The 26264-nt window shown below is 46.9% G+C and overlaps 2 protein-coding genes across 4 annotated transcripts in view; one reads left to right on the plus strand and one right to left on the minus strand.

Moving 5' to 3' along the window:
• Window positions 1-1385: 1385 nt before the first annotated feature.
• On the minus strand, window positions 1386-2039 carry LOC129467334 (uncharacterized). 2 transcript variants are annotated; one of them, XM_055251735.1, is made up of 2 exons: window positions 1915-2039; window positions 1386-1733 (listed from the first exon to the last, which is right to left on the minus strand). In XM_055251735.1, the coding sequence occupies exons 1-2, from the start codon at window positions 1978-1980 to the stop codon at window positions 1476-1478; spliced, it is 324 nt and encodes a 107-aa protein (XP_055107710.1). In that variant the 5' UTR covers window positions 1981-2039; the 3' UTR covers window positions 1386-1475. The 2 variants fall into 2 exon arrangements, with proteins under 2 accessions (XP_055107710.1, XP_055107711.1); XM_055251736.2 differs by having other exon boundaries at window positions 1386-1715; window positions 1915-2031.
• Window positions 2040-12747: 10708 nt separating this feature from the next.
• The window catches only part of TMC5 (transmembrane channel like 5), a 95636-nt gene continuing 82119 nt past the window's right edge, over window positions 12748-26264 (plus strand). The window contains exon 1 of one of the 2 annotated variants that reach the window (XM_055253264.2): window positions 12748-13062. The gene's annotated coding sequence lies outside the window, so the exon portion shown is untranslated. The remainder of the gene's footprint in view (window positions 13063-26264) is intronic. The other variant, XM_055253261.2, reaches the window with a different exon arrangement.

Genomic DNA, 26264 nt, shown 5'->3' on the forward strand with positions numbered 1-26264 from the left:
TTGGATGGAGCTGAGCGATCTGCAGGATATTGGAAAAGTGGCAACATATGGCTTCCAAGCATAGATCATTAATGATGTTGTGTCTTTTCCTTGCTCTCTCTTGGGCTGCTCTCTTGGGGAAGTCAGCCATCCTGTTGTGAGGATGCTGAGGCAGCCCTGTGAGAATATCAGTGTGGCGAGAAACTGAGGCCCCCAGCCAACAGCCATGCGAGTGAGCTGCCTTGGAAGCCTAACTCCACATGTCCGTACACATGACTACTTCTGGAAGCCTGACTCCACGTGTCCACGTCTGATCCATCTCCTTCAGCACTAGGCTGTTGGCCAATGCCCCTGTTTGTGTCTTGCTATTTTACTTGGACTATGACTAGGATTCAGGGGGCAAAAATCACCAGTTATGGTGAATTCGGGTTTTAGTTGATGCAGCTCCCATCAGCAAGGGCTTTTGCCTTTTTTAATGAAAATAACCACCTGGCATGATGGCTCACACCTGCACTTTGGGAGGCCGAGGCAGGTGTATCGCTTGAGCCCAGGAGTTCAAAACCAGCCTGGGAACATGGTGAAACCCTGTCTCTACAAAAAACAAACATTAGCCAGGCATGATGGTGCACACTTGTAGTCCCAGGTACTAAGGAGGCTGAGGTGGCAGGATTGCTTGAGCCCAGGAGGTGGAGGCTGCTGTGGGCCATGAGCATGCCACTGCACTCCAGCCTGGGAAACCGAGCAAGACCGTGTCTTAAAAAAAAAAGAAAGAAAGAAAAGGAAAAAAAGAAATACCCAAAGCCTGAGCTGACCCGGTGATTCTGCCACCCCTGCAACCCTGATTGAATAATGCAACCCAAATTGGTCATAAATTATTCTCATGTAATTTGAAATCATCCACCACAAGGAGAACAAACACAAAAATTGCATAATCTCACAGTTTTCTGATAAGAACAGAGGATTTACCAGCGGCAGTGAGGGCTCGGTGCTTGCCCTTGAAAGTGGAGTTCTCATCTGGAATTTCTATAATAGACCCGGAGTCAACAGCCAGGTTCATGCCTGAGGGAGCTCAAGGACCTCACACTGGCTGCTCTGTGAAATGACCACCCCTGGCTTTTGGGAGGTTTAGAGATGACTTGAGCTCTTCATAACTAAAAACATCCATGGCATTTAAGCCTCACCCAATCTCTCAACTTTGTCATTCCCTGGGGATTTAGGGTGCACCGCTGGCTGGAGAACCAGCTGGCTAAAAAGAGAAGCGGTGTACGTGAGACTGTACATGAGCCAGGGCACCTGAGACAGGGAATCTGAGACAGTACTCTCTGTACTTCTGTATCCTCCTCTACAAAATGATTCTAATAATAGCATCTACCTCTGTAGAAGAAAAAATTATTCAATGACACATGTTAAAGTACGGTAAGGCAGACTATTCAGGACCATCGTGATAGGTATAGGGAACATAGTCATAAAATTTTGCAATGGGAGAGAGATTGGGCTCAGTCTTCAATGGCTGGCCGGCTAAGTGGCTGACTGGGAGGCTGGGTGAGGGGTAGGCTGGGAGGCTGGCCGAGTGGCTGTCTTGGAGGCTTGCCAGCAGGCTGGCTGGCCCTCTGAGAGGCTGGCGGGCTGGCTGAGAGGCTGGTCAAGAGGCTAGCAGGCAGTCTTCCTGGCTGGGTGAGAGGCTGGCTGGCTGAGAGTCTGGCTGAGAGGCTGGCTGAGACGTCGGCTGGCTCCGTCTGGATTGGATGAGGACACTTTGGAGGAGGGAGCAGGAATAAGGAAGATACCCTTACCACCTGCTGTCCCCCAGAGCTGGGAGCACCTGGCACTGAGGGTGGGAGGGGACAGTGACCGGGCAGAGCCTATAACACCCGGCTCCCTCCGTGCCTCAGATGCCAGGAGCACCTTCCCTATGAGCGCTCCCCATGGCCCTACCGTGGTGGACTGCTGGCTGCCAGCTGGGGCTGCCAGCAGGGGCACACTGTCACTGGACTCACTCATGGCCGCACCCTGTCTGCAGAGGCCACTGGGGACCCTCTCCCCCTGCCACCATCGCCGCCTCCCAGGCCTTCCCTCACAAAGCTGGGATTCCAGGTTCTGGCGCTGACATCACAGGGGACAGGGAGCGGGCGCCAAGGCCACACTTCCTATGCCAGCAGCCTGCTGGACCTCATGAGGGGCCAAGTGCAGGGACCGGAGAGGGGCTGCAGAGCCTGGAAGATCCAGCAAGGCTCCATCCAGCAGCAGCGACAAGGGACGACCTCCCAGATGTTTCACTCTACTTAAAAACTAACAATAGAATGGGTGCACAGGGGGCCCAGTCCCCACCAGTACCTGGCATACCCATGTCACAAACACATACATGGACCCCCTGCATCTAAAATCATGTCAAATCTGATAAAGAAATAAATGACAAAAATAACGGTTGGGCACAGTGGCTCATGTGTGTAATCTCAGCATTTTTGGAGGCTGAGGCTGGAGGATAGCTTGAGACCAGAAATTCGAGACCAGCCTGGCCAATATAGTGAGATCCCCCCATTTCTAAAATAAAAACAAAACAAAACAACAACAACAACAACAACAAAAGCCCCAAGACTCCAAATAAGTGTATCTAGTAAGTTACCATTTGGGAACAAAAAGGAAAACAAAAAATAGATTTGTACATGTTTGTAAATGCCGAAGCTATCTCCCTAGAGGGCACAAGAAACTGGCTACCTGTGGTAGCTCTGGGTGGGGAGCTAGAGGGTTGAGTGAAGGGAAAACTGTAACCACATGCAGTGCTTGTCTTTTACATTTTGCACTATATCCTCATTTCATCTCTACCTCTGTCTATGTGCAGCTTAAAAACATAAAAGTAATTTCCAGTGACCAGCCTGGGCAACATGGTGAAACCTCGCCTCTAAAAGAAAAAAAAGAAAGAAAAGAAAAAAAGAAAAATAATTGCTAAATATAAATAAAATAGGCCAGGTGTAGTGGCTCACGCCTGTAATCCCAGCACTTTGGGAGGCCGAGACGAGTGAATCATGAGGTAAGGAGATCGAGACCATCCTGGTTAACATGGTGAAACCCCGTCTCTACTAAAAATACAAAAAAATTAGCCGGGCGTGGTGGTGGGCACCTGTAGTCCCAGCTACTCAGGAGGCTGAGGCAGAAGAATGGTGTGAACCCAGGAGATGGAGCTTGCAGTGAGCCAAGATCATGCCACTGCACTCCAGCCTGGACAACAGAGAGAGACTCTATCTCAAGAAAAAATAAAAATATAAATAAATAAATAAAATAGTGGCTAAACAAATGGGGAATATGGAGAGAAATCTCCTGTGCAGATTTTGAAATCATTTATGTAGATACTTCAAGGACGGAGAGCTTAACTCCCTACTCCTTAAGTGTGGGTTGCCCGTAGTGACATCCTTCGGAAGAGTGCAGTATGGTGGAAGAGGGTGGGGGTGGGCTTTACAGTAGATAATACCTGAAAAACGCTGTCTCAGACAGATGATCAAAGTTAACATCAACCACTTTAAGCCATGTGGATCATATGTAGTGTGCACTCTTTATATGATGTGATGAGAAGGGCACTTCTGTGGTCATAAGAAAAATATCAGACAAATTCAATTGAGGGATATTCTACAGAATATCTGATTAGTACTCCTCAAAACTGTCAAGGTCATTTAAAAAAAAAAAAGGAGGCCGGACACAAGTGGCTCATAAAGCCTGTAATTCCAGGGCTTTAGGAGTCCAAGGGGGGATAATGACTTGAGCCCAGGAGCTGGAGACTAGCCTGGGCAACATAGTGAGACACTGTCTCTACAAAAAAATTTTTCAAATAGCTGAATGTGGTGGTGCACGGCTGTAGTGTGAGCTACTCAGATCCTGGAACACATTAAAAACTATGGAAATCTGAATAAAGTAGGCACTTCAGTTAATAGTCATGTATCAATTTTGGTTCATTAATTGTGAGAAATGTACCATATTGATGTAGGATGTTAATAGTAGGGGAAACTGGGCGTGGGCCACATGAAAACTTTCTATCTTATCCTCAAAGGTTTTCTGTAGATCTAAAACTGTTCTAAAACAGAAAATTGTGTGTGTGGGTAAGTAATTTCCTGGCTCAAAATAAAAGCTATTTTTATTGTGGTTAAGGGTAGGGTCACTGGATGGGAACCTGGTTTCTGATTGTTTCCTATGTGAGCTGGACCACATGCCACAACCTTTCTGAGCCTGTTTTCTCATCTATAAAATGGGGATATAAGACTAGAGCTTAGGTCCCAGGGCTGTGGCAAGAACAACTGCCTAGAGGCAGCCTATATTTCCATTGATAGGAGATGGGTTAAAGAGATTTTGACACATCTGTGCAGCAATTACATACCTCTATATGTAGATATATAGAAAATTATATTTATAGAAGGTATATTATTATTATTATAATTTTTTGAGATGGAGTCTCGCTCTGTCGCCCAGGCTGGAGTGCAGTGGCATGATCTCGGCTCACTGCAAGCTCCGCCTACAGGGTTCACGCCATTCTCCTGCCTCAGCCTCCTGAGTAGCTGGGACTATAGGCACCCGCCACCACGCCTGGCTAATTTTTTGTATTTTTAGTAGAGATGGGGTTTCACCATGTTAGCCAGGATGGTCTGGATCTCGTGACCTCGTGATCCGCCCGCCTCGGCCTCCCAAAGTGCTGGGATTACAGGTGTGAGCCACTGCACCCAGCCTATAGAAGGTATATTATTAAGTGAAAAAGCAAGGTGGAAGCTAGACATAGTGGCTCATGCCTATAACCCCAGAATTTTGGGAGGCTGAGGCAGGAGGTTCATTTGAGTCCAGGAGTTTAAGACCAGCCTGGGTAACATAACAAGACACCCATCTCTACAAAAAATAAAAAAGTAAAAATTAGCCAGTTGTGGTGGCCCATGCTTGCAGTCCTGGCTACTCAGGAGTCTAAGGAAGGAGGATTGCTAAGCCCAGGAGTTCAAGGTTACAGTGAGCCATGCTCACGACACTGCACTCCAGCATGGGTGACAGAGTGAGACACTGTCTCAAAAACAAAACAAAACAAAACACAAAACGAGATGCCAGGTAAGCCACCATTTGGGTTAAAAAACCAAGGATATATGTGTATCTGTTTGTAAATGCATCATACATCTCAGGACAAGGGCAGGGAAAATTTTACTGATTACTCCTTTTTTTTTAGTCCATAGACATATTACTAATACATGCTCCAATTTAAAAAAATGATCTTTAAGTCCGAGGCACAGAGGAAGTGTCAGGAAATCATGGCTATTTCTATTGTGAGACAATTCCTCCCTTTTCCCTTCCTTATTGGAGGCCACCTCCCAGCCCCCAGTCCCAGCCTGCAGATCTGGAAAGGGATGGGTGGAACCCAGTTGTTCCACATATGGAAGATGGAATGTGATGGAAGCAAGTGGTGACTGTGCAGTGACCCTAGAGAGAAGACCCAGCACTTCCTGCTGGCTGCACCTGGCACCTGGCACCTGGCCCTGACTTGGATCTCCATCCTGAGCCAGGGAGACCTCAGTTTTCTCTTCCAGGAGCAGAGGAATGAACCAGGTTCTTGAAGGAGACTTCCCACTCCCAGAACAGGAACAATTTTACAGGAATAGAAATTGGATAGTTCTTCAGGAAACAACAGTCTCTTAAATCTCCTGTTTGAAGGAATAGAAGACGACCATTTAGGAGGATGTCTTTGTTCTCAGGAGGTACCTAGAAAAGTAGCTGGGATTGAGGTAGGCTGAAAGATGTCTCCAGAAGATTTCAAACCCTAATCTAAAAAAAAAGTGTGAACATTACTATGTAGTGAAGAATTACTTTACTCACAAAGAGTCTATCCCTTTGCCTCCAGCTCCTGGAGGGGGGTGATCTCTAACCCCTGAGATGGCCTGCATGACAGGACACCTTTATTTACCTGGAGCCTTGGGTGACGTCAGATAATTTAGCAATGTGATTTATGGTGGAGCTTTGTGAATTAGCCACAAATTTATGATAACTTGTTGCAGCAGTCACAAGAAACAAATACAGGAATGCGGTTTCAAAAAGTCTGTAATTAACTCTCATATGGCTCAGAGAGAAGTAGGAAGAAGTAAGTCTGGTAACACATGAACGATTAGTGAACTTACATAAAAGGAATGTGGTTGTCTGTTGTACTGTTCTTGCAAACTTTTGTTGGTTTGAAAATTTTCAAAATAAAAGATGGAGGAAGGAATAAAAATACTCATTTAAAACATTACAGTATAGGCCGGGTATGGTGGCTCATGCCTGTAATCAACATTTTGGGAGGCTGAGGCAAGAGGATCGCTTGAGACCAGGAGTTTGAGACTAGCCTGGCCAACATGGCAAAACCCTGTCTCTACTAAACATGCAAAAATTATCTGAGTGTGATGGCGCACAACTGTAATCCCAGCTACTCAGGAGGCTGAGGCAGGAGAATCTCTTGAACCCAGGAGGTGGAAGTTGCAGTGAGCTGTGATCACACTACTGCACTCCAGCATGGGTGACAGAGTGAGACCCTGTCTCTAACAATAATAAAAATAAAATAAAATGAAACAAAACAGCATGGAAAAGTCCAGCATCTTCAAATATTGCTGGACTATTACTGCCAAGCCCAATGTAGTCAGAAGTAGGATTTGAACATTTAAATGCATCCTTTGCTGATTGGACAGAATGTAACTTTTAAAAATTGTTTTCCTTCTTATACAAACAGCAGGGTTCCTTCTTTGTCACTGAAGAATAAGATGGCATGCCTTCAGACAACAGCATCAATGCCCATGCCAGGTAGCTTCACTTTGTGGTTCCTGGGTGATAGAATTTGGCTCTCTGTTCCCATCCAAATCTCATGTTGAATTGTAATCCCCAGTGTTGGAAGTGGGGCCTGGTGGGAGGTGATTGGATCATGGGGGTGGTTTCTAATGGTTTATCATCATCCCTCTAGTGGTGTCTTGTGACAGAGTTCTCCTGAGATCTGCATGTTTAAAAGTGTGTAGCACTTCCCCTACGCCTCTCTACTCCCCCTTCTCCTGCCATGCAGATGTGCCTGCTTCCCCTTTGCCTTCTGCCATGATTGTAAGTTTCCTGAGGCCTCCCCAGCCATGCATCCTGTACAGCCTGTGGAACTGTGAGCCAATTAAGCCTCTTTTCTTTATAAATTAGCCAGTCTTAGGTATGTCTTTATAGTAGTATGAGAACAGACGAATACACTGGGCTTGTTTCTTGTGCTCAAAGGCCAAGTGTCATGGATATTAATTACCAAGTCACATGCTGGTCATAAACTTACATGATGTGCTCCCTGGAAACTAAGCTAGAAACTCACCAAGGAGGCTTTGGTGGAGTGGGGGTGGAGGTCGGGGGATCAAAGGAACTGAGGAGAGGCAGAGAGAATAGGAGACCTGGCTTCTTGCACTCTGCCCGCTATCGCATTTCTGCTGGTGCTGAGGTTAATTGCGCCACCTCTGGGAGTGATTTACTCAGGCTGTGATCCTGGCCCCAGCTCTGACTACTTGGTAATTGGCAAATTATTTGACATCTTTGTGCCTAAGTTTCCTCATCTGTAAAATGGATGTGGTAATAAGTGCTGTAATTTTTTAAAAAATAAATAAAGATTGGGTCTCGCTATGTTGCCCAGGTTGGTCTCAAATTCCTGGGCTCAAGCAATCCTCCTGCCTTGGCCTCCCAAAGTGCTGGGATTATAGGCATAAGCCACCATGCCCAACTGAGTACTCTAATATTTACTGCTGCATAACAAATTTACCCAAAATATAGCAATCTAAAACAACAAATAAGAATTTATTGTCTCTCACAGCTTCTATAGGTCGGGAATTCAGGAGCAGCTTAGCTTGGAGTTTCTGGCTCAGAAACTCAGGGTCTCTTATGAGTTTGCAGTTAAGATGTTGCAGGAGCTGCAGTCATCTGAAGGCTTGACTAGGGCTGGAGGACCTGCTTCCAAGGTGGCCCAGACACATGGCTGTTCCTCAGTTCCTCTACACACGGGCATCTCCACAGGGTAACTGTAGGTCCTTACAAAATGACAGCTGGCTTCTCCCAGAATGGGTAACTCAAGAGAGAGAAAGAGGAAGGAAGCAGTAGCAGTGGCTTTTATAACCTAGTCTTTGAAGTCACATGCCATCATTTCTCTATTTTCCTTTTTTTGAGACAAGGCCTCACTCTGTAGCCCAGGCTGGAGTGCAGTGATACAATCACAGCTCACTGTAGCCTCAACCTCCTGAAGGCTCAAGAGATCGTCCTGCCTTAGCCTCCTGAGTAGCTGGGATTACAGATGTGGGCCATTGCCACCATGCCAGTTAATTTTTAATATTTTGTAGAGGTGGGGTCTTACTATATTACTCAGGCTGACATACCGTTATTTCTGCAATATCTTATTGGTTGCACAGATTGGCCCTATTCACAGGGCATACACAAAAAGGTGAATGCCAGGAGGGGAGGATCACTGAGAGCCATTTTGAAGGCTGACTACCACAAGTATCTAACTCAAAGGGTTGCCGTGGGGATTAAAACGCATTAGTATATGGAAAGAATCCTAGACCAAAGCTTATATACAGTAAATGTTTATAAATGTTAGTTTTTGTTATTATTGGCCCATAGGGTAGCAGTTTCACTACAGATACTGTCATTTTTAAGGTAATAATCTTTCTGCCTTCGTTTGTTTTTATCTGGTTACAGATTAAAATCAGCAATTTTCTTTTTTTTTTCTTTTTTTTTGCCCATCTTCAATCTCAAAATCACCTATGGATTTTTGAGTTGAATGTTGTCTTTTAAAACAATTTTAAATGGTTTTGAACTTATGAAAATAATGCTTGTTCAAAAACTTGACAGAAATATGTATAACATGGCCAGGCACGGTGGCTCATGCTTGTAATCCCAACACTTGGGGATCACTTGAGGTAAGGAGTTTGAGACCCAACTCGGCAACAGGGCAAAACCCCATCTCTACTAAAAATACAAAAATTACCTGGGCATGGTGGCACGTGCCTGCAATCTCAGCTATTCGGGAGGCTGAGGCAGGAGAATCGCTTGAACACAGGAGGTGGAGGTTACAGTGAGCTAATATCGTGCCACTGTACTCTAGCCTGGGCAACAGAGCAAAACTCCATCTCAAAGAAAAGAAAAAAGAAATATGTATAACATATGCTTGTTTTCAATAACACAGAAACAAGCAGAATAAAAAGTAGCATCCCTCTTCATACCTCTCTCGTGCTTCTCTTCCCAGAGGTAACCACTTTTAAGTTTATATTCTTCTGACCATTTTGTCTTAAAAGACATGCTGTACTGGTATTAAATACATGGGATTATTGTGTTTATATGGGTCAGTGATTTAAGAATTGGTTGAACAGTTTATTTTGAAAATTATGCATGTTATAACAAGGCATTTAGATTACAGCCCCAAGCCCCACCTCACTCCTGCTGGCATGACCATTGTGAAATATTTTTTTTTCTAGAGTGTAGGGGGATGTTTTCATATTTTTGGATATTATGTAAGATGGAATAATGGAACTGTGATACAGCTGGATCTACAAATAGGCTGGTTGACCTCATTTCACATCTACAATGTAATATTGGAGAAAGGGTGTGAGCTCTGAAGTGGAGACCGATCTGGATTTGAATATTGGTTCTGATGCTTCCTAATGAGATGAGTTTAGGCAAGTTTTTCTTTGTCTGTCTGTCTGTCTGTATCTCTCAGTTTCCATATTTGCAAAGCCACCTCATGGATATGTTAAGTGAGGTCATGCATGATGTCAGGTGTGAAGTTGACTCCTAGCCTGAGGTGCTTAGTCCAGGTTAGCTCCCTTCCGTGGTCCGGGTTAGCACCTTTACTTTGCCCTAGGTTGGCTCCCTTTACTTCGTGTTGGTTAGCACCGTTTCTTTGGTCTAGGTGAACACCCTTTTCCGCACCCCACTTCTGGAAAGACTGTGGGACTTCCCACAAGGGGGCGCAGGTACAAAGGGATTGCAGCCGGGAAGCAGACCACAGTCCCTGCCCGTGGAGGCTAAGAGGCCACCTTTGTATTCATCACAAGCATCTCTGCTGCATGCAAACACCATCCTCTCAGGCGACGGCACAATAAAATGATCTCAGTTATGAGTGCTCCAGGGGTTGGCCACAGCTCTGATCTCCCTCTGGGGAGCCTGTCTTCTAGTTGCTATGCAATTTTCAGTCCTTCTCTTCCCAAAGGCACTGAGTGAAATCCCTTTTGTGACCAGGAGCTTTAGTTTTTACCAACTTTAAAGTAGATGATGTCATACCTCCAGTGTTTTCTCTATTAGGTTAGCTGAAGAAATTTGGACAGAATCAAGGGCCACTCAAAAAATGCTTGCATGTACACAATGTAACATGCTTATGAAACCGACCCAACAGATCCATAGACAGACTTCTTTTTTTCTTTAAACATGGAAATTGACCATTCTGGTTGTTTTGTTGTTGTTGTTTTTGTTTTGTTTTGTTTTTGTTTTGATGGAGTTTCATTCTTTTGCCCAGGCTGGAGTGTGGGGGCACAATCTGGGCTCACTGCAACCTCCACCTCCCGGGTTCAAGCCATTCTGCTGTCTCAGCCTCCCAAGTAGCTGGGATTATAGGTGTGCGCCACCACGCCCAGCTAATTTTTGTACTTTAGGTAGAGACGGGGTTTCACCATGTTGGCCAGGCTGGTCTCAAACTCCTGACTTCAAGTGACCTGCCCAACTCAGCCTCCCAAAGTGCTGGGATTACAGGCGTGAGCCACCATGCCTGGCCGCTTCTGGTCTTAAAGCTTGAAACTTACATTTGTTTTATCTGAGTTCCTTCCTCAGAAAACATCTTCAGGCCTCTCAAAAAATAAAAAATAAATTAAAAAAAAAACTATCAAAGAACTGAAACTCACCAGATCACCACATCAGAACAATGAGATACGGGACCCCTCATTTATCATGATTGCTTCCTTGCCCCTTCCTGTTTTCTTATACGTTGTTACATTTTCTTCCCTGCTATGTAAACCCCTAGATTTAGTCAGTCAGGGAGATGGATTTGAGCCTGAGCTCCCATCTCCTTGGCTGCAGCACCTGATTAAAGCCTTCTTCCTTGGCAATAGTCATTGTCCCAGTCATTGGCTTTCTGTGTGGTGAGCAGCAGGACCGAGACTGAACCCCTGGTATTTTGGTAATGACTACATTTTTAAAATTATTTTTAAAAATCAGTTATTGTTATGTTCCAGGTCTTACCTCATTCAATGCTCAGAACCACCCTATGAGATAGGTACTGTCATTATTATTATTTTGAGACACGGTCTCATTCTCTCACCCTGGCTGGAGTGCAGTGGTGCAATCTCAGCTCACTCTAGCCTTGACCTCCAGGGATCAAGTAATCCTTTCATCTCAGCCTCCCGAGTAGCTGGGGCCACAGGTGCATGCCACCATGCCCAGCTAAATTTTATATTTTTTGTAGGAATTAGGTCACACTGTGTCTGGAATTTATTCCTTCCGGTGGGTTCTTGGTCTCGCTGACTTCAAGAATGAAGCTGCGGACCCTCGCAATGAGTGTTACATCTCTCAAAGATGGTGTGTCAAGAGTTTTTTCCTTCAGATGTTCAGATGTATCCGGAGTTTCTTCCTTCTGGTGTGTTCATGGTCTTGCTAACTTCAGGAGTGAAGCCGCAGACCTTCGCAGTGAGTGTTATAGCTCACAAAGGTGGCGTGTCCAGAGTTGTTTGTTCCTCCCGGTGGGTTCGTGGTCTCATTGACTTCAGGAATGAAGCTGCAGACCCTCGCGGTAAGTGTTACAGCTTGTAAAGATAGTGCGGACCCATAGAGTGAGCAGCAGCAAGATTTATTGCAAGAGTGAAGGAACAAAGCTTCCACAGTGTGGAAGGGGACCCAAGCAGGTTGTGGCTGCTGGCTGGGGTAGCCAGCTTTTATTCCCGTATTTGTCCTTGCCCACGTCCTGCTGATTGGTCCATTTTACAGAGTGCTGATGGTGCATTTTACAGACTGCTGATTGGTTCATTTTACACAGTGCTGATTGATGCATTTACAATCCCTTAGCTAGACACAGAGCGCCGATTGGTGTGTTTTTACAGAGTGCTGATTGGTGCATTTACAATCCCTTAGCTAGACACAGAGCGCCGATTGGTGTGTTTTTACAGAGTGCTGATTGGTGCGTTTACAATCCTGTTGTGGGATTTTTAAGGAATCACAGAGACGGATGGGGTTCAGGAGGATATTTATTAATTATTTAGGTGCACCGGCCCAGTCTGATTAACATCCAAAGGACTGAGCACTGAACAAAGAGTTAAGTTAACTTTTAAGCATTTGGTGGGAGTAGGGAGATCTGTGCAGGTGGAAGCATACTACAAAAGCGAGAAACAAAGGCAGTTATTCAACTGAGACATGCATTACATCATTTCTTACTTTTCAAGGAAAAACATGTTTTGTTACTTGAGTTTATCTGTCTAGTGACCTTGCAGCTACACAGCTAGGGAATCAGGGTCTTCACAATGCCTGGGAAAGGAGGAGAGAGAAGGCTCACTAGCCACAGGAAAATAGGCAGTTAGTTTTAAAAAGACTCCAGCTTTTTCTCTTTCTCAGTGGGAATTGAGTTTTCTTACATACAGCTGAGTTTCTGCTTATGCACTCTTTAATTTCTTTTAATTCCTGTTCCAATATCTCATTATGGTTTTGATTTGCATTTATCTCGTAGTTACTGATAATCATCAGAGGACTTGCATCTCTTTTAGGATTAGATGATGTGGCTCTTGGCCAGAGTTTTGGAGAGCACAGCCCTGGCCCATGCGCCTGCTGGGTCCTCCTAGCGCCGCAGCACCCAGGCCTGCGCGGCATCTGGTGGCCATCGGGTAAGGCTGGCTCATGGAAAGAAAGAATGAATGCAGACTATGTGCGGTGAATAGAGGTCTCGGATGCCAGCAGGCGTCCCAACCCAGCAGGAACTGGCTCAATTCCCAGAAGAACGCAATCAGCCCCCGAGGCAGGAAGGCCGGCTCCAGTGCAGGGCGCGCCGCCTGCGGGCTGCCCCGGGCCGGGGTCGACCAGAGGTTCCAGCGCAAGCGGCGGTAATAGGAGCGCCAGGAGGTGAGGCGGGTTCGCCAGGAGTGGGGCCAGCACCCGGGGCTGCCAGCCTAGCAGGGGCGTCTTGGCGGAGCCCCCTCGCAGGCTCCCAGAGACTCTGGGAAGAACTGGGAGGGGTGTCCCCAATGCGGGGCGCCCAAGCGTGGCAGCACGGGCTGGGAGCGGGGAGCGAGCGGGGTGCGGCTCCAGAGTGCAGGGAGAACCACCAGGCGCGGGAATCGGGGAGCCCGTGGAGGGGGGCAGCGGCTCCAGCCCCAGACAGCCGCGCTTTGACCCTTTGCATTAAGAAAGCTTCCGGGGAATGCACACGGCCGGGCCGCCGCCTTCGTGCAGCCCGCCCTGCAGGTGCAGGAAGAAAACAATTATCGCACCCGTTTCTCAGGTGCTTACTCCACCATGTCCGATCCGGTAAGTTTTTTATCTGAGCAGCGGCCTGGGGTAGAGCGAACATGAGCTTTGGAAGCGCACTATTTGTGTGTTGTGCACCTCTGGACAGGTTACTTATCCTCTCTGGGCTCCAGTTTCCACGACTGTTTAAAAAAAAAGGAAAAAGAAAGGTTAAAATTAGACTTCCCTCACAGAGATTCTGCGAGCCTTGTTTGCTTCCTAAATGTTAGATGTTGTTATTTCTCCTGGAGTAATCTACGAAATAGGGTCTCCTGGTCCTATTTTACCCTTGGGAGATCCAGTTTCAGACAGTTAAGTAACTTGCCCACAGCAATTAAATGGAAACTGTGGGATTTGAACTCAGGAAGTCAAACTCCGGAGACTGAATATTATCTAATCCAGGTCCCACCATTTCTCAGAAGGGTGAACTTGGGTTTGCCACTTCTGAGATCCTTTTCCCTATCTGTGAAACAGGTGCAATAATAGTAGCTTGCCTATGGGGTTGTGAAGATCTACTGAGCTAACCCACATACGTGTCCCCCTACTAATGTGTGCATGCCAGAAGGGTAGTGAGAGGTGACAGTGTGCTGGCAGTCCTCACGGCCCTCGCTCTCGGTGCCTCCTCTGCCCGGGCTCCCACTTTAGTGGCACTTGAGGAGCCCTTCAGCCCACCGCTGCACTGTAGGAGCCCCTTTCTGGGCTGGCCAAGGCGGGAGTCGGCTCCCTCGGCTTGCAGGGGGGTGTGGAGGGAGAGGCGCGAGCGGGAACCAGGGCTGTGCGCAGCGCTTGCGGGCCAGCTGGAGTTCCGGGTGGGCGTGGGCTTGGCGGGCCCCGCACTCGGAGCAGCCGGGCAATGAGGGGCTTATCACCCAGGCCAGCGGCTGCGGAGGGTGTACTGGGTCCCCCAGCAGTGCCACCGGCACTGCGCTGGATTTCTCACCGGACCTTAACTGCCTTCCCGCGGGTCAGGGCTCGGGACCTGCAGCCCGCCATGCCTGAGCCTCCCACCCCCTCCATGGGCTCCTGTGTGGCCCGAGCCTCCCCGACGAGCGCCACGCCCTGCTCCACAGCACCCAGTCCCATCAACCACCCAAGGGCTGAGGAGTGCGAGTGCACAGCGCGGGACTGGCAGGCAGCTCCACCTGCAGCCCTGGTGCAGGATCCACTGGGTGAAGCCGGCTGCGCTCCTGAGTGTGGTGGAGATGTGGAGAACCTTTATGTCTAGCTCAGGGATTGTGGACACACCAATGGGCACCCTGTGTCTAGCTCGAGGTTTGTGGATGCACCAATTGACACTCTGTATCTAGCTGCTCTGGTGGGGCCTTGGAGAACCTTTGTGTCCATACTCTGTATCTAACTGATCTGATGGGGACGTGGAGAACTTTTACGTCTAGCTCAGGGATGGTAAACGCACCAATCAGCGCCCTGTCAGAACAGACCACTGGGCTCTACCAATCAGCAGGACGTGGGTGGGGCCAGATAAGGGAATAAAGGCAGGCTGCCCGAGCCAGCAGTGGCAACCCGCTCGGGTCCTCCTCCACCATGTGGAAGCTTTGTTCTTTTGCTCTTTGCAATAAATCTTGCTACTGCTCATTCTTTGGGTCCACACTGCTTTTATGGGCCGCAACACTCACCGCGAAGGTCTGCAGCTTCACTCCTGAAGCGAGCGAGACCAAGAACCCACCGGGAGGAATGAACAACTCCAGACGTGCCGCCTTAAGAGCTGTAACACTCACTGCGAAGGTCTGCAGCTTCACTCCTGAGCCAGCGAGACTACGAGCCCACCAGAAGGAAGAAACTCCAAACACATCCGAATATCAGAAGGAACAAACTCCGGACACGCCGCCTTTAGAACTGTAACACTCACCGCTAGGGTCCGCAGCTTCATTCTTGAAGTCAGTGAGACCAAGAACCCATCAATTCTGAACACGGTAGGATTTTTTTCTGTTTTGCTTGCAGATACATCCCCAGTGCCTGGCACACAGTAGATGTCCTGTAAATACTTGTTGAATGAATAAGGAGCACATGTTACCTTTTATCCTTCCAATAACCCCTGCTAGTTCCAGACTACAGATTAGGAGACAAAGGTTCAAAGAGGTTGAATAAGTCACCCCACGTTACTTGGGTGGTCTGTAGAGGAGTCTGTGTGATCTTGACACGCAATCCGGGTTCCATCACCTCCTAGCACGGTGAATGTGGCAGTTATCTGATTCTTCTGTGCCTCAGTTTCCTTATCTGTAAAATGAGGGCAATAATGGCACCTATCCTATAGGGTTTTTGTGGGATTTTTTTTTTTTTTCAAATTGTCTCACTCTGTTGCCCAGGCTGGAGTGTAGTGTTGTGATTGTAGCTCATGCAGCTTCAACCTCCCAGGCTCAAGCGATCCTCCTGCCTCAGCCTCCAGAGTAGCTGGGACCAAAGGCACGCACCACTATGCCTGGCTAATTTTTTAAATTTCTGTAGAGATGAGGGTCTCACTATGTTGCCCAGTCCGGCCTTGAACTTCTGGGCTCAAAAGATCCTCCTGCCTCAGCCTCCTAAAGTGCTGGGATTACAGGCATGAGCCACCAAGCCTGACTTTTTTTTTTTTTTTTTTTTTTTTTTTTTTTTTTTTTTTTTTTTGAGAGACAGAGTCTCGCTCTGTTGCCCAGGCTGGAGTGCAATGATGAGATCTCAGCTTACTGCAACCGCTGTCTCCCAGGTTCAAGCAATTCTCCTGCCTCAACCTCCCAAGTAGCTGAGATTACAGGTGCCCACCACCACACCTGGCTAATTTTTTGTATTTTTAGTAGAGATGGGGTTTCATCATGTTGGCCAGGCTGGTATTGAACTCCTGACCTCAGTTGATCCACTCGCCTCGGCCTCCCAAAGTGCTGGGATTACAGGTGTGAGCCACTGCACCCAGCCGGAGCCCACCCTTTTGTGGGGATTAAAGATGAAACACTCAGAACAGTGCCTGGCACTTAGTAGGTGCTCAATCAACATTAGCTACAGTAAATGCTGTGATTGCCCTCTACAGGAGTGGGGGAATGGCACAGTAGTTGCATCCATAAAGCACCTTTTCCTTGAACCCCTTCTTATCTATTTATTTATTTAGTTTTAGAGACTGAATCTTGCTCTGTTGCCCAAGTTGGAGTGCAGTGGCACAATTGTAGCTCACTGCAGCGTTAAAGTCATGGCTCAAGCGATCCTCCCACCTCAGCTTCCTGAGTAGCTGGGACTACAGGTGCTCGCCTCTATGCCCAGCTAATTTTTTAATTTTTTGTAAAGATAAGGTCTCGCTGTATTTCCCAGGCTGGTCTCAAACTCCTGGTCTCAAGCGACCATCCTGCCTCAGCCTCCAAAGTAGCTAGGACTTTAGGCATACCCTACCACCTGCTTCTCATCTAGATCGTCTCCTTGCAGGGATCTCCACCTGTCAAAGTTTTGGAGAGTTCTGTGTTCTGGTAGGACAAATACTGCCTTTAAGTGTGCCAGGACAGGCTGGGCATGGTTACTCAAGCCTGTATTCCCAGCACTTGGGGAGGCCAAGGCGGGCAAATCACTTGAGTCCAGGAGTTCCAGACCAGCCCAGAGAAAACGGCAAGACCTCGTCTCTACTAAAAGTACAAAAATTAGCTGGGTGTGGTGGTGCATGCCTGTGGTTCCAGCTACTCGGGAGGCTGAGGCACAAGAATTGCTTGAGCCCGGGAGGCAGAGATTGCAGTGAGCCAAGATTGCGCCACTGCATTCCAGCCTGGGCGACATCACCAAACCCTGTCTCAAAAAAAAAAAAAAAGGCCAGGGCAGTTTCTGGGGACGGTTAGGCTGACATGGGGTGGGAAGGACATTGAGCTTTCCTCTTAGGGGGAGGCACTACATCCTTTAATATGGTACTTGGTGGATGAGGAATCCTAGCCTTTTAACATAATCATAGTCTTTAATGTCTGTTCTGCTTACCATATGGCTGGTATTGTGCTAAGTCCCAGCCCTAGTCATCTATAGAACTCGGGCTCCAGAGCCAGACCTCCTGGGTTAAAATCCTGCCTCTGCCACTTTCTTGCCTCTGCCACTTTCTTGCTGTGTGACCTTGGGCCAAGTTACTTAACCTCTCTGTGCTTCAAATGACTCATCTGTAAACTGGGATGATTCTAGTAGTACCTAACTCATAGGGCTGCTGTGAGGATTAAATACAACCCACACACTGATGGTGATAGAACAATGTAAGGATAAATGTTGGCCACTTATGTATTAAAATGACTTCCATTTTACAGCTGAGGAAACTGAGGCAGGCTCAGGGAAATTCATAACCCATCCAGTGACACAGAGCTATCCTTCCTATTCCAGTGTCTGCTCATTTATTTTCATTTCCCTCTTAATTCATGTCCCCCTCATTGTACCCCCTAATTCAATCATCAGCGTCTATCTAGGGTCCCTGCTTTCTGTGTCTGGGGCTCCCAGCATCTGCTGCTTCCAGAAGGTTCTCCCTCTTCCTCACTTCCCAAACTTGAGGAGCTCCCCAGTGACCTTGGAAATAGATCTTTTTCTTTGACTGTTCCTGTTGTTTTCTCCAATTACTAACACAATACTCATGCAAATTATTTAAAAAATTTATTTATAAAAATAGTTGCATAGAAGGTGAAAAACTCTGCTAATTCACCCCCTAGTGATAACTGCTGCTTGGAGTTTCATGTGTGTTACTCCAGATTTCTCCCTCTCCTCCTGGGTGTAATAATAGAGATTATTTTTACTTATCTTTTAAAAAGATGGGACCGTGCTATTCATACTGTGTGCAATTCACAGGAGACAATTTTCAAGATTTAACTTATTTTTTGAAGAAGTTACACTGCCACGTGGTATAAAACCCCAAAGAGACGAGGCACAGTGGCTTGTAATCCCAGAGCCTTGGGAGGCTGAGGCGGGAGGATCGCTTGAGGCCAGGAGTTCGAGACCAGCCTAAGCAATATAGGGAGACCCCCCCCATCTCAACAAAAAAGAGAAATTACGTGGGCATAGTGGTGAGTTCCTGTAGTCCCAGCTGCTCAGGAGGCTGACGCTGAGGCAAGAGGATCGTTTGAGCCTAGCCTGGGTGACAAAGCAAGGCTCTGCCTCTAAAAAAGAAAAATGGAAAAAATCCAAAAGATATCTAAGCAAATACTGAAAAGTATCTCCCTCTATAGCTGTCTCCAGCCACCCAGTTTCTCACTCTGGAAGCAACCAGTATTGCCAACTTACAGTCTACCTGCAGACAAGAAACGTGTAATTACAGTTTATAGGGTATATATGTGTCATAAACTGAAATATGTAAAAATATGGTATAGTTTCTAGAAGAGGAGAAACAGAGGGGAGAAAATGCTATTAGAGAAAACGTTGAGTTGCTGATTTCCTTGTCCCACACAATGGAGAGCGAGGAGACACTGTCCATGGAACTTGGTAACATTTAGAGCAGTGGTTCTTAGGTGGAGGCAGTTTTGCCTCCCAGGGGATATTTGCCCATTCCTGAAGACATTTTTGGTTGTCATAGCTTGCAGATGGGGTGGGGTTGGGGTGTCCTCCTGGTATCTAATAGAAGCTGGACATACTGCTAAACATCCTACAATGCACAGAGCAGTCCCCCCAGCTCCCCACAACAGGCAGTTGTCTGGCCCCAAATGACAATACTGCCGAGGTTGAGAAATCCTGACTTATAGCTACAAAAGAATCAAAATTACTGCTTTGACTTCTTGCCAGGAACTCGTTTGGCGCAGCTCCACGATGACTGGCAGGCAGAACCCCATGATCCAGGTGTTCCTAGAGTCAAATGCTGCCAGGTACTGTCCTTTCACCCCAGTAATGACAGCTCTTGGGGCAAATCAAACTGTCCTCTTGGAAACCACCACCTTCCTCCTCTCGTTTCCTCTGATCATACAATTTATAACTCAAGTCTCCTCCACAGGAGAAAATTCCACTTCTCCATTGGAAAGCCACTGTTTTGCATTTAGTGCTAATACATCAAAGATTGGGGCTGGGTGCAGTGGCTCATGCCTGTGATCCCAACACCTTGGGAAGCCAAGGTGGGATGATCACTTGAGCCCAGTAATTTGAGACCAGCCTGGGCAACGTAGAGAGACACCATATCTACAAAAATTTAAGATGTTAGCCACATGTGGTGGTACATACCTGTAGTCTCACCTCCTTGGGAGGCTGAGTGAGGCAGGAGGATCGCTTGAGCCCAAGAGTCAGAGGCTGCAGTGAGCCATAATTGCACCACTGCATTCCAGCCTTGGTTGACAAAGCAAGAGCCTGTCTCAAATAAAAAAAAAAAAAAAGAGGAACGGCAACTATCGACTCCAATTCTTTCTGTGAATTATAGAACTAGGACATTCTTTTTTTCTTTTAAATGATACTCCCCCAAATGCAAATGCCATAGGAAACAGATCTTGTTTGTTCTGGTATTTGTAAAAATACAGAAATTTAGGGCCGGGCGTGGTGGCTCAAGCCTGTAATCCCAGCACTTTGGGAGGCTGAGGTGGGCGGATCACAAGGTCAGAAGATCGAGACCATCCTGGCTAACATGGTGAAACCCCGTCTCTACTAAAAATACAAAAAATAAGCCGGGCGTGGTGGCGGGTGCCTGTAGTCCCAGCCATGCGGGAGGCTGAGGCAGGAGAATGGCGTGAACCCGGGAGGCGGAGCTTGCAGTGAGCCGAGATCGCGCCACTGCACTCCAGCCTGGGCAACAGAGCGAGACTCCATCTCAAAAAAAACAAACAAACAAACAAAAAAAAACAAATTTGATCCAGCCCTCAATTGTCTACCTCCTTCTTTATTTTTGTATGAATATAACATCTCCTCAGAGAAAACCCTTTGTGATGGATTAGCATCCCATCTGCTGGGGTTTATCGCTGGGAATGTGAGTCTTAGGTGGCTAGAAATCATCTTAGTCCAAACTTTCTCAAATGTTAACTGATGTAGCCCTTATCAACACTAGGAGGAGGGAGCGTATATAGTTCCCACTTGGTAGGTTAATGGGGAGGAAATTGAAGCTCAGAGGAGTTGAGACATTACAGTCTTAGAGTGCCGGAGTCAGCATTTGAATTCAAGTCAACTGTCTTGAAGTGTGGGCTGGTTTTATACTGCTTGTCCTTTGTTTCCAGAAGGGACATGCCATTGGTGATAATAATTACAGAGTTAAACCTGTATGGTCCGCATGTTGCCGGAGGGGATGTGTCTAAAGAAAAATGTGGCCAGGTGGCCAGACGCAGTGGCTCATGCCTGTAATCCCGGCACTTTGGCAGGCCGAGGCAGGAGGATTACCTGAGGTCAGGAGTTCAAGACCAGCCTGGCCAACGTGGTGAAACCCATCTCTACTAAAAATACAAAAATTAGCTGGGTGTAGTGGCAGACACCTGTAATCCCAGCTACTCGGGAGGCTGAGGCAGGAGAATCACTTGAGCCCGGGAGGTGGAAGTTGCAGTGAGCCCAGATGGCACCATTGCACTCCAGTCTGGGCGACAGAGCAAGACTCTGTCTCCCAAAAAAAAAAAAAAAAAAAAAGAAAAGAAAAAAAGAAAAACGTGGCCAGGCCAGGTGCAGTGGCTTACGCCTGTAATCCCAGCAGTTTTGGAGACTGAGATGGGTGGATCACTTGAACTCAGGAGTTCAAGACCAGCCTGGGCAACAAGACGAAAACCCAACTTTTCAAAAAATACAAAAATTAGTCAGGCATGATGGCTCTCACCTGTGGTCCCAGTTACTTGGGAGGCTGAGGCAGCAGGATCCCTTGAGCCCAGGAGGCGGCGGTTGCAGTGAGCTGAGATCACGGCACTGCACTCCAGCCTAGGTGACAGAGGGCAACTCTGTCTCAAAAAAAATAAAAGTAGCCAGTGCCCGGGGGTGTCTAGTGGAGCGCCGCGTTCCATTCTTTGTTGGATTAATGAGTTCAGGTAGTCTCTTCCCACACCACTTCACTCTCTAGGGTTAAAAAAAAAACACACAAAACGAATCTATTTACTTCCTTATGGTGTCCAAGAAATAAAATAACCTCTAGAAAGGACTTTGATATTTTTATTGACCTGATATCAAAAGAATATTAATGAGAGGGAGGAATTAGGGCTTAGGAAGAAGGAAATGCACAACTTGGGACCTGAGTTAGGCCTTCATCATTGCAGACTCTGGACAGAGGCCATAGGTGCAGCTGTGATGTTAGAAGTGGAAGACTGATTTGCATTTTCACCAGGTGAGACCTGGTTATTCATTGGTTGATGAGGAAAGAGATGATAGCCAGGGCGGGGTAAAACGGCAATGAGCTCAGTAAACAACCCCTTCGCAGTGATCTTGGTGGCAACCCGCCCAGCCGTGTGACCAAGATAGCAAGGAGCAGTCTTTAAGGCGACACGGCAGAGAGGCAGAAAAAGATGGGCCTTACCGGTTAGTTAAGGAAAAAAGAGGACCTGTTGCCTGTCCCTCTAGCTTTGAACTACAAAATGGAGGGGAAGTTTATCTGGATTTTCGTGTAGCACTGAGGGCAGGTAAGTGAAGGTGCTTTGAAGGAGGGGTGGGAGGTCATGGGAATAATGCGGAATGCTTGGGAACGTGTCAGGGAAGGAGGACAGAAATTGAGGCTGTCATATTGCTTATTGCCAGACGAGGGTACAGAATTGAGGCACAACAGATACTTGTTAGAGGAAAGAATGACCATGGGGAAATGGGAGGCAAGAGAGTGTTGATTATGAGAACAAGCCCTAGGGTTATCTGCTTGAGTTGGAATCTGGGCTTCCCCAGGTCTAACTGTGGGATTCCGGGTCAGTTATTGTATGTTTCTGGCCTTGGTTTCCTTGTCTGTAGAATGGGTAGTATGCCAAAAGCTCCCACTTTCACAGGTGGATATCAGAGCTAATAAGAAAATACGGTGCACGACAAACATGCAATAAATGTGACCTCTATGTCTGGGGCTGTCTACTGGAGCATCATGTTCCAGAAGAATGCTTTGTTGGATGAGTGAATTCAGGTGGTCTCTCCCAATGGTACTTCATTCTCTGGGGTTTAGAAAAAAATCTATTTACTTCTTTATGGTGTTCAAGAAACAATAACTTTTCCTCATTTTTCTCATCCTTCTCATTTTTCTTATCCTTCTCTTCTTCCTCTGATAAATGATTTTTGTGTTCCTTTTTTTTTTTTAGGCAGTATCTCACTCTGTTGCCCAGGCTGGAGTGCAGTGGTGAAATCATAGCTCACTGCAGCCTTGACCTCCTGGGCTCAAGCAATCCTCCTGCTTCAGCCTTCTGAATAGCTGAGACTACAGGTACATGTCACCATGCCTGCCTACCTTTTATGATTTTTAGTAGAGATAAGGTCTCACTATATTGCTTTGGATGGTCTCAAACTCCTACGCTCAAGCGATCCTTCTGCCTCAACCTCCCAAAGTGCTGGCATTATAGGCATGAGCCACCATGCACTGCCAACAATGATGTTGTTGATGATCATGATCCAAGCCCAGCATATGCAATCAGAGACGTATGGGTTTGAATCTCATTCTGCCTCTGTTTAGCTGTGTGACCTTGAGTGAGTTACTTAACCTCTTTGGGTCTCAATGTAACCATAAAATGGGGATAATAAAACCTCCCCATAAAGTTGTTTGACCATTCAGTTGCTAATACATGTGAAGGGCATAGCCCTGTGCCTGGAATGCATGTCAGCACTCAATAAATAGTGCTGTCCTCATGCTTATTACTGTTGTTATTATTATTAACATTATTGTTATTGTTTGACTAGATGCTTTCTACACTAGAGAGGGGAAGAGAAGCTCAGTGGAAATGAATTTTTTTTTTTTTTTTTTTTTGAGATGGAGTCTTGCTCTGTTGCCCAGGCTGGAGTGCAGTGGCGCGATCTCAGCTCACTGCAAGCTCCACCTCCCGGGTTCACGCCATTCTCCTGCCTTAGCCTCCCAAGTAGCTGGGACTACAGGCGCCTGCCACCACGCCCGGCTAATTTTTTGTATTTTTAGTAGAGACGGAGTTTCACTGTGTTAGCCAGGATGGTCTCGATCTCCTGACCTCGTGATCCACCCACCTCAGCCTCCCAAAGTGCTGGGATTACAGGCATGAGCCACCGCGCCAGGCCAGTGATGTTAAAAGTAGGGTTTATTGTCATATTTTGCCAGGAAAGGTCCTGTCCCCAGAAGAAAGGGTCAAGTTCAAGCTATAGAACATCTTCATAAACACTTAATCAATAACTCAGTGAATCATATTTGCCAAGATTTTTCAGGATGGCGTGGCAGGAGGTGACACTATTATTGCTCAGATTATTTCTAGTCACCCAACATTCATCGTTCCCAGAGATAAATCACAGCAGCTAGAATGCTAATCATCAGATATAGTCATTTCTGCGAAGGCATTCATAGGGAAAGGAATATTTATAGCGAGTGTAGTGGTGTGATCATAGCTCGTTGCAGCCTTGAACTTCTGGGCTTGAGTGATCCTCCTGCCTTAGCCTCCTAAATAGCTGGGACTACAGGCGTGCACCACCATGAATGATTAAAAATCAACTAATTTTAGGCCAGGCGTGGTGGGTCACATCTGTAATCCCAGGACTTTGGGAGGCCAAGGAGGGTGGATCACAAGATTAGGAGATCGAGACCATCCTGGCCAACATGGTGAAACCCTGTCTCTACTAAAATACAAAAAAAAAATTAGCCAGGCATGGTGGCACGCGCCTGTAGTCTCAGCTACTGGAGAGGCTGAAGCAAGGGAATCACTGGAACCCGGGTGGCAGAGGTTGCAGTGAGCCGAGATAGTGCCACTGCACTCCAGCCTGGCAACAGAGCAAGACTCCGTCTCAAAAAAAAAAAAAAAAAATCAACTAATTTTAAAATTTTCTGTAGAGACAGAGTTTCACTCTGTCCCCCAGGCTGGAGTGCAGTGGCATGATCATAGCACACTGCAGCGTCAACTCCCTGGTTTCAAGTCATCATCCAGGCTCAGCCTCCTGGGTAGCTGGGACTAACGGCTGCATGCCACTGTGCTCAGCTAATTTTTAAAATTTTTTGTAGAGCCAGAGTCTTGCTATGTCACCTAGGCTGGTCTCCAACTCCTGGTTTCAAGCAATCCTCCTGCCTCAGCCTCCCAAAGCCCTGGGATTACAGGATTGAGCCATCTCGCCTGGCTGAACATGGGTATAATTTAAAAGAATAAAAGACAGTCCTGTGTTTAGAATTCACCAGAAGAATTGGAAGCCCACAGTTACAGTTCCCAGCCTTTGATGTGTTAGCACCCACATCCAATGCAAAATGGTGGCTTTCCAAAGGAGAAATGGAATTTTATCCTGTGTGAGAGACTTGAGTTATAAATTATATGATCAGAGGAAAAGACTTAAAATGAGAGGAGGTGAGTAGAGATCTCCAAGAAAATGGTTTAGGTCACCCCAAGAATTGTCGTTCCTGAGGTGAGATAACAGGACCTGGCAGTATGAGACTCAGGGACACCTGGATTGCAAGGTTCTGTCAGTCAGTGTGGCACTGAGAAAGATCAGAGCCAGTGCCAAAAGCACAAAGCAGTAATTCTGATTCTGTCTGTTTTGAACATGTTGATTTTTTTTCATCATGGGTTTTTTGCATTTATTTTTATTTTTAAAAGTATCACATTAAAATATTATTTATTGCCGGGCGCGGTGGCTCACGCTTGTAATCCCAGCACTTTGGGAGGCCGAGGCGGGTGGATCACGAGGTCAGGAGATCGAGACCACGGTGAAACCTCGTCTCTACTAAAAATACAAAAAAATTAGCCGGGCGTGGTGGCGGGCGCCTGTAGTCCCAGCTACTCGGAGAGGCTGAGGCAGGAGAATGGCGTGAACCCGGGAGGCGGAGCTTGCAGTGAGCCGAGATCGCGCCACTGCACTCCAACCTGGGTGACACAGTGAGACTCTGCCTCAAAAAAAAAAAAAAAAAGAAAAAAAAAATATTTATTTTGATGATATGGTGTGTTCCCACCCAAATCTCATCTTGAATTATAGCTCCCATAATCCCCACATGTCATGAGAGGGACGCTGTGGGAGGTAATTGAATCATGCGGGGTGGGTTTTTCCCATGCTGTTCTCATGATAGTGAATAAGTCTCACGAGATCTGATGGTTTTATAAAAGGGCAGTTCTCCTGCACACGTGCTCTTGCCTGCTGCCATGTAAAATGTGCCTTTGCTCCTCCTTTGCCTTCTGCCATGATTGTGAGGCCTCCCCAGCCATGTGGAACCGTGAGTCCATTAAACCTCTTTTTCTTTATAAATTACCCAGTCTTGGGTATGAAAATGGACGATACACTTGATTACTGGGATTTTTGGCCCCCTTTAAATTTGCATCCCAGCTCAGCACTTATCTTACTCCCTCACCCTAGTCCTGGCCCCACTGCAAACAGCATTGAATCTAGAAACTTCCCAACCTTGATGTCGTACTTACCCAGCATGGGAGAAAAGGTAGCAGAATTCAAGAGGTGAATGTGGAACAAATCAGAGTTGAAAAAAGAAAGTTTGAGACAGGTGTGGTTGGCATACACCTGTAGTCTATAGCTACTCGGGAGGCTGAGGCAGGAGGATGGCTTGAGCCTAGGAGGTCGCATCACTGCACTCTAGCCTGGATAAGAGTGAGACTCCATCTCTTAAAAAAGAGAGAGACAGGGCTGGGCACGGTGGCTCACGCCTGTAATCCCAGCACTTGGGGAGGCCGAGGCGGGCGGATCACGAGGTCAGGAGGCTGAGACCATCCTGGCCAACATGGTGAAACCCCATCTCTATTAAAAATACGAAAAAATTAGCTGGGCGTGGTGGCACATGCCTGTAGTCCCAACTATTCGGGAGGCTGAAGCAGGAGAAT

Source organism: Symphalangus syndactylus, chromosome 18 (assembly GCF_028878055.3).
Source record: "Symphalangus syndactylus isolate Jambi chromosome 18, NHGRI_mSymSyn1-v2.1_pri, whole genome shotgun sequence".
In the NCBI taxonomy this organism is placed as follows: domain Eukaryota; kingdom Metazoa; phylum Chordata; class Mammalia; order Primates; family Hylobatidae; genus Symphalangus; species Symphalangus syndactylus.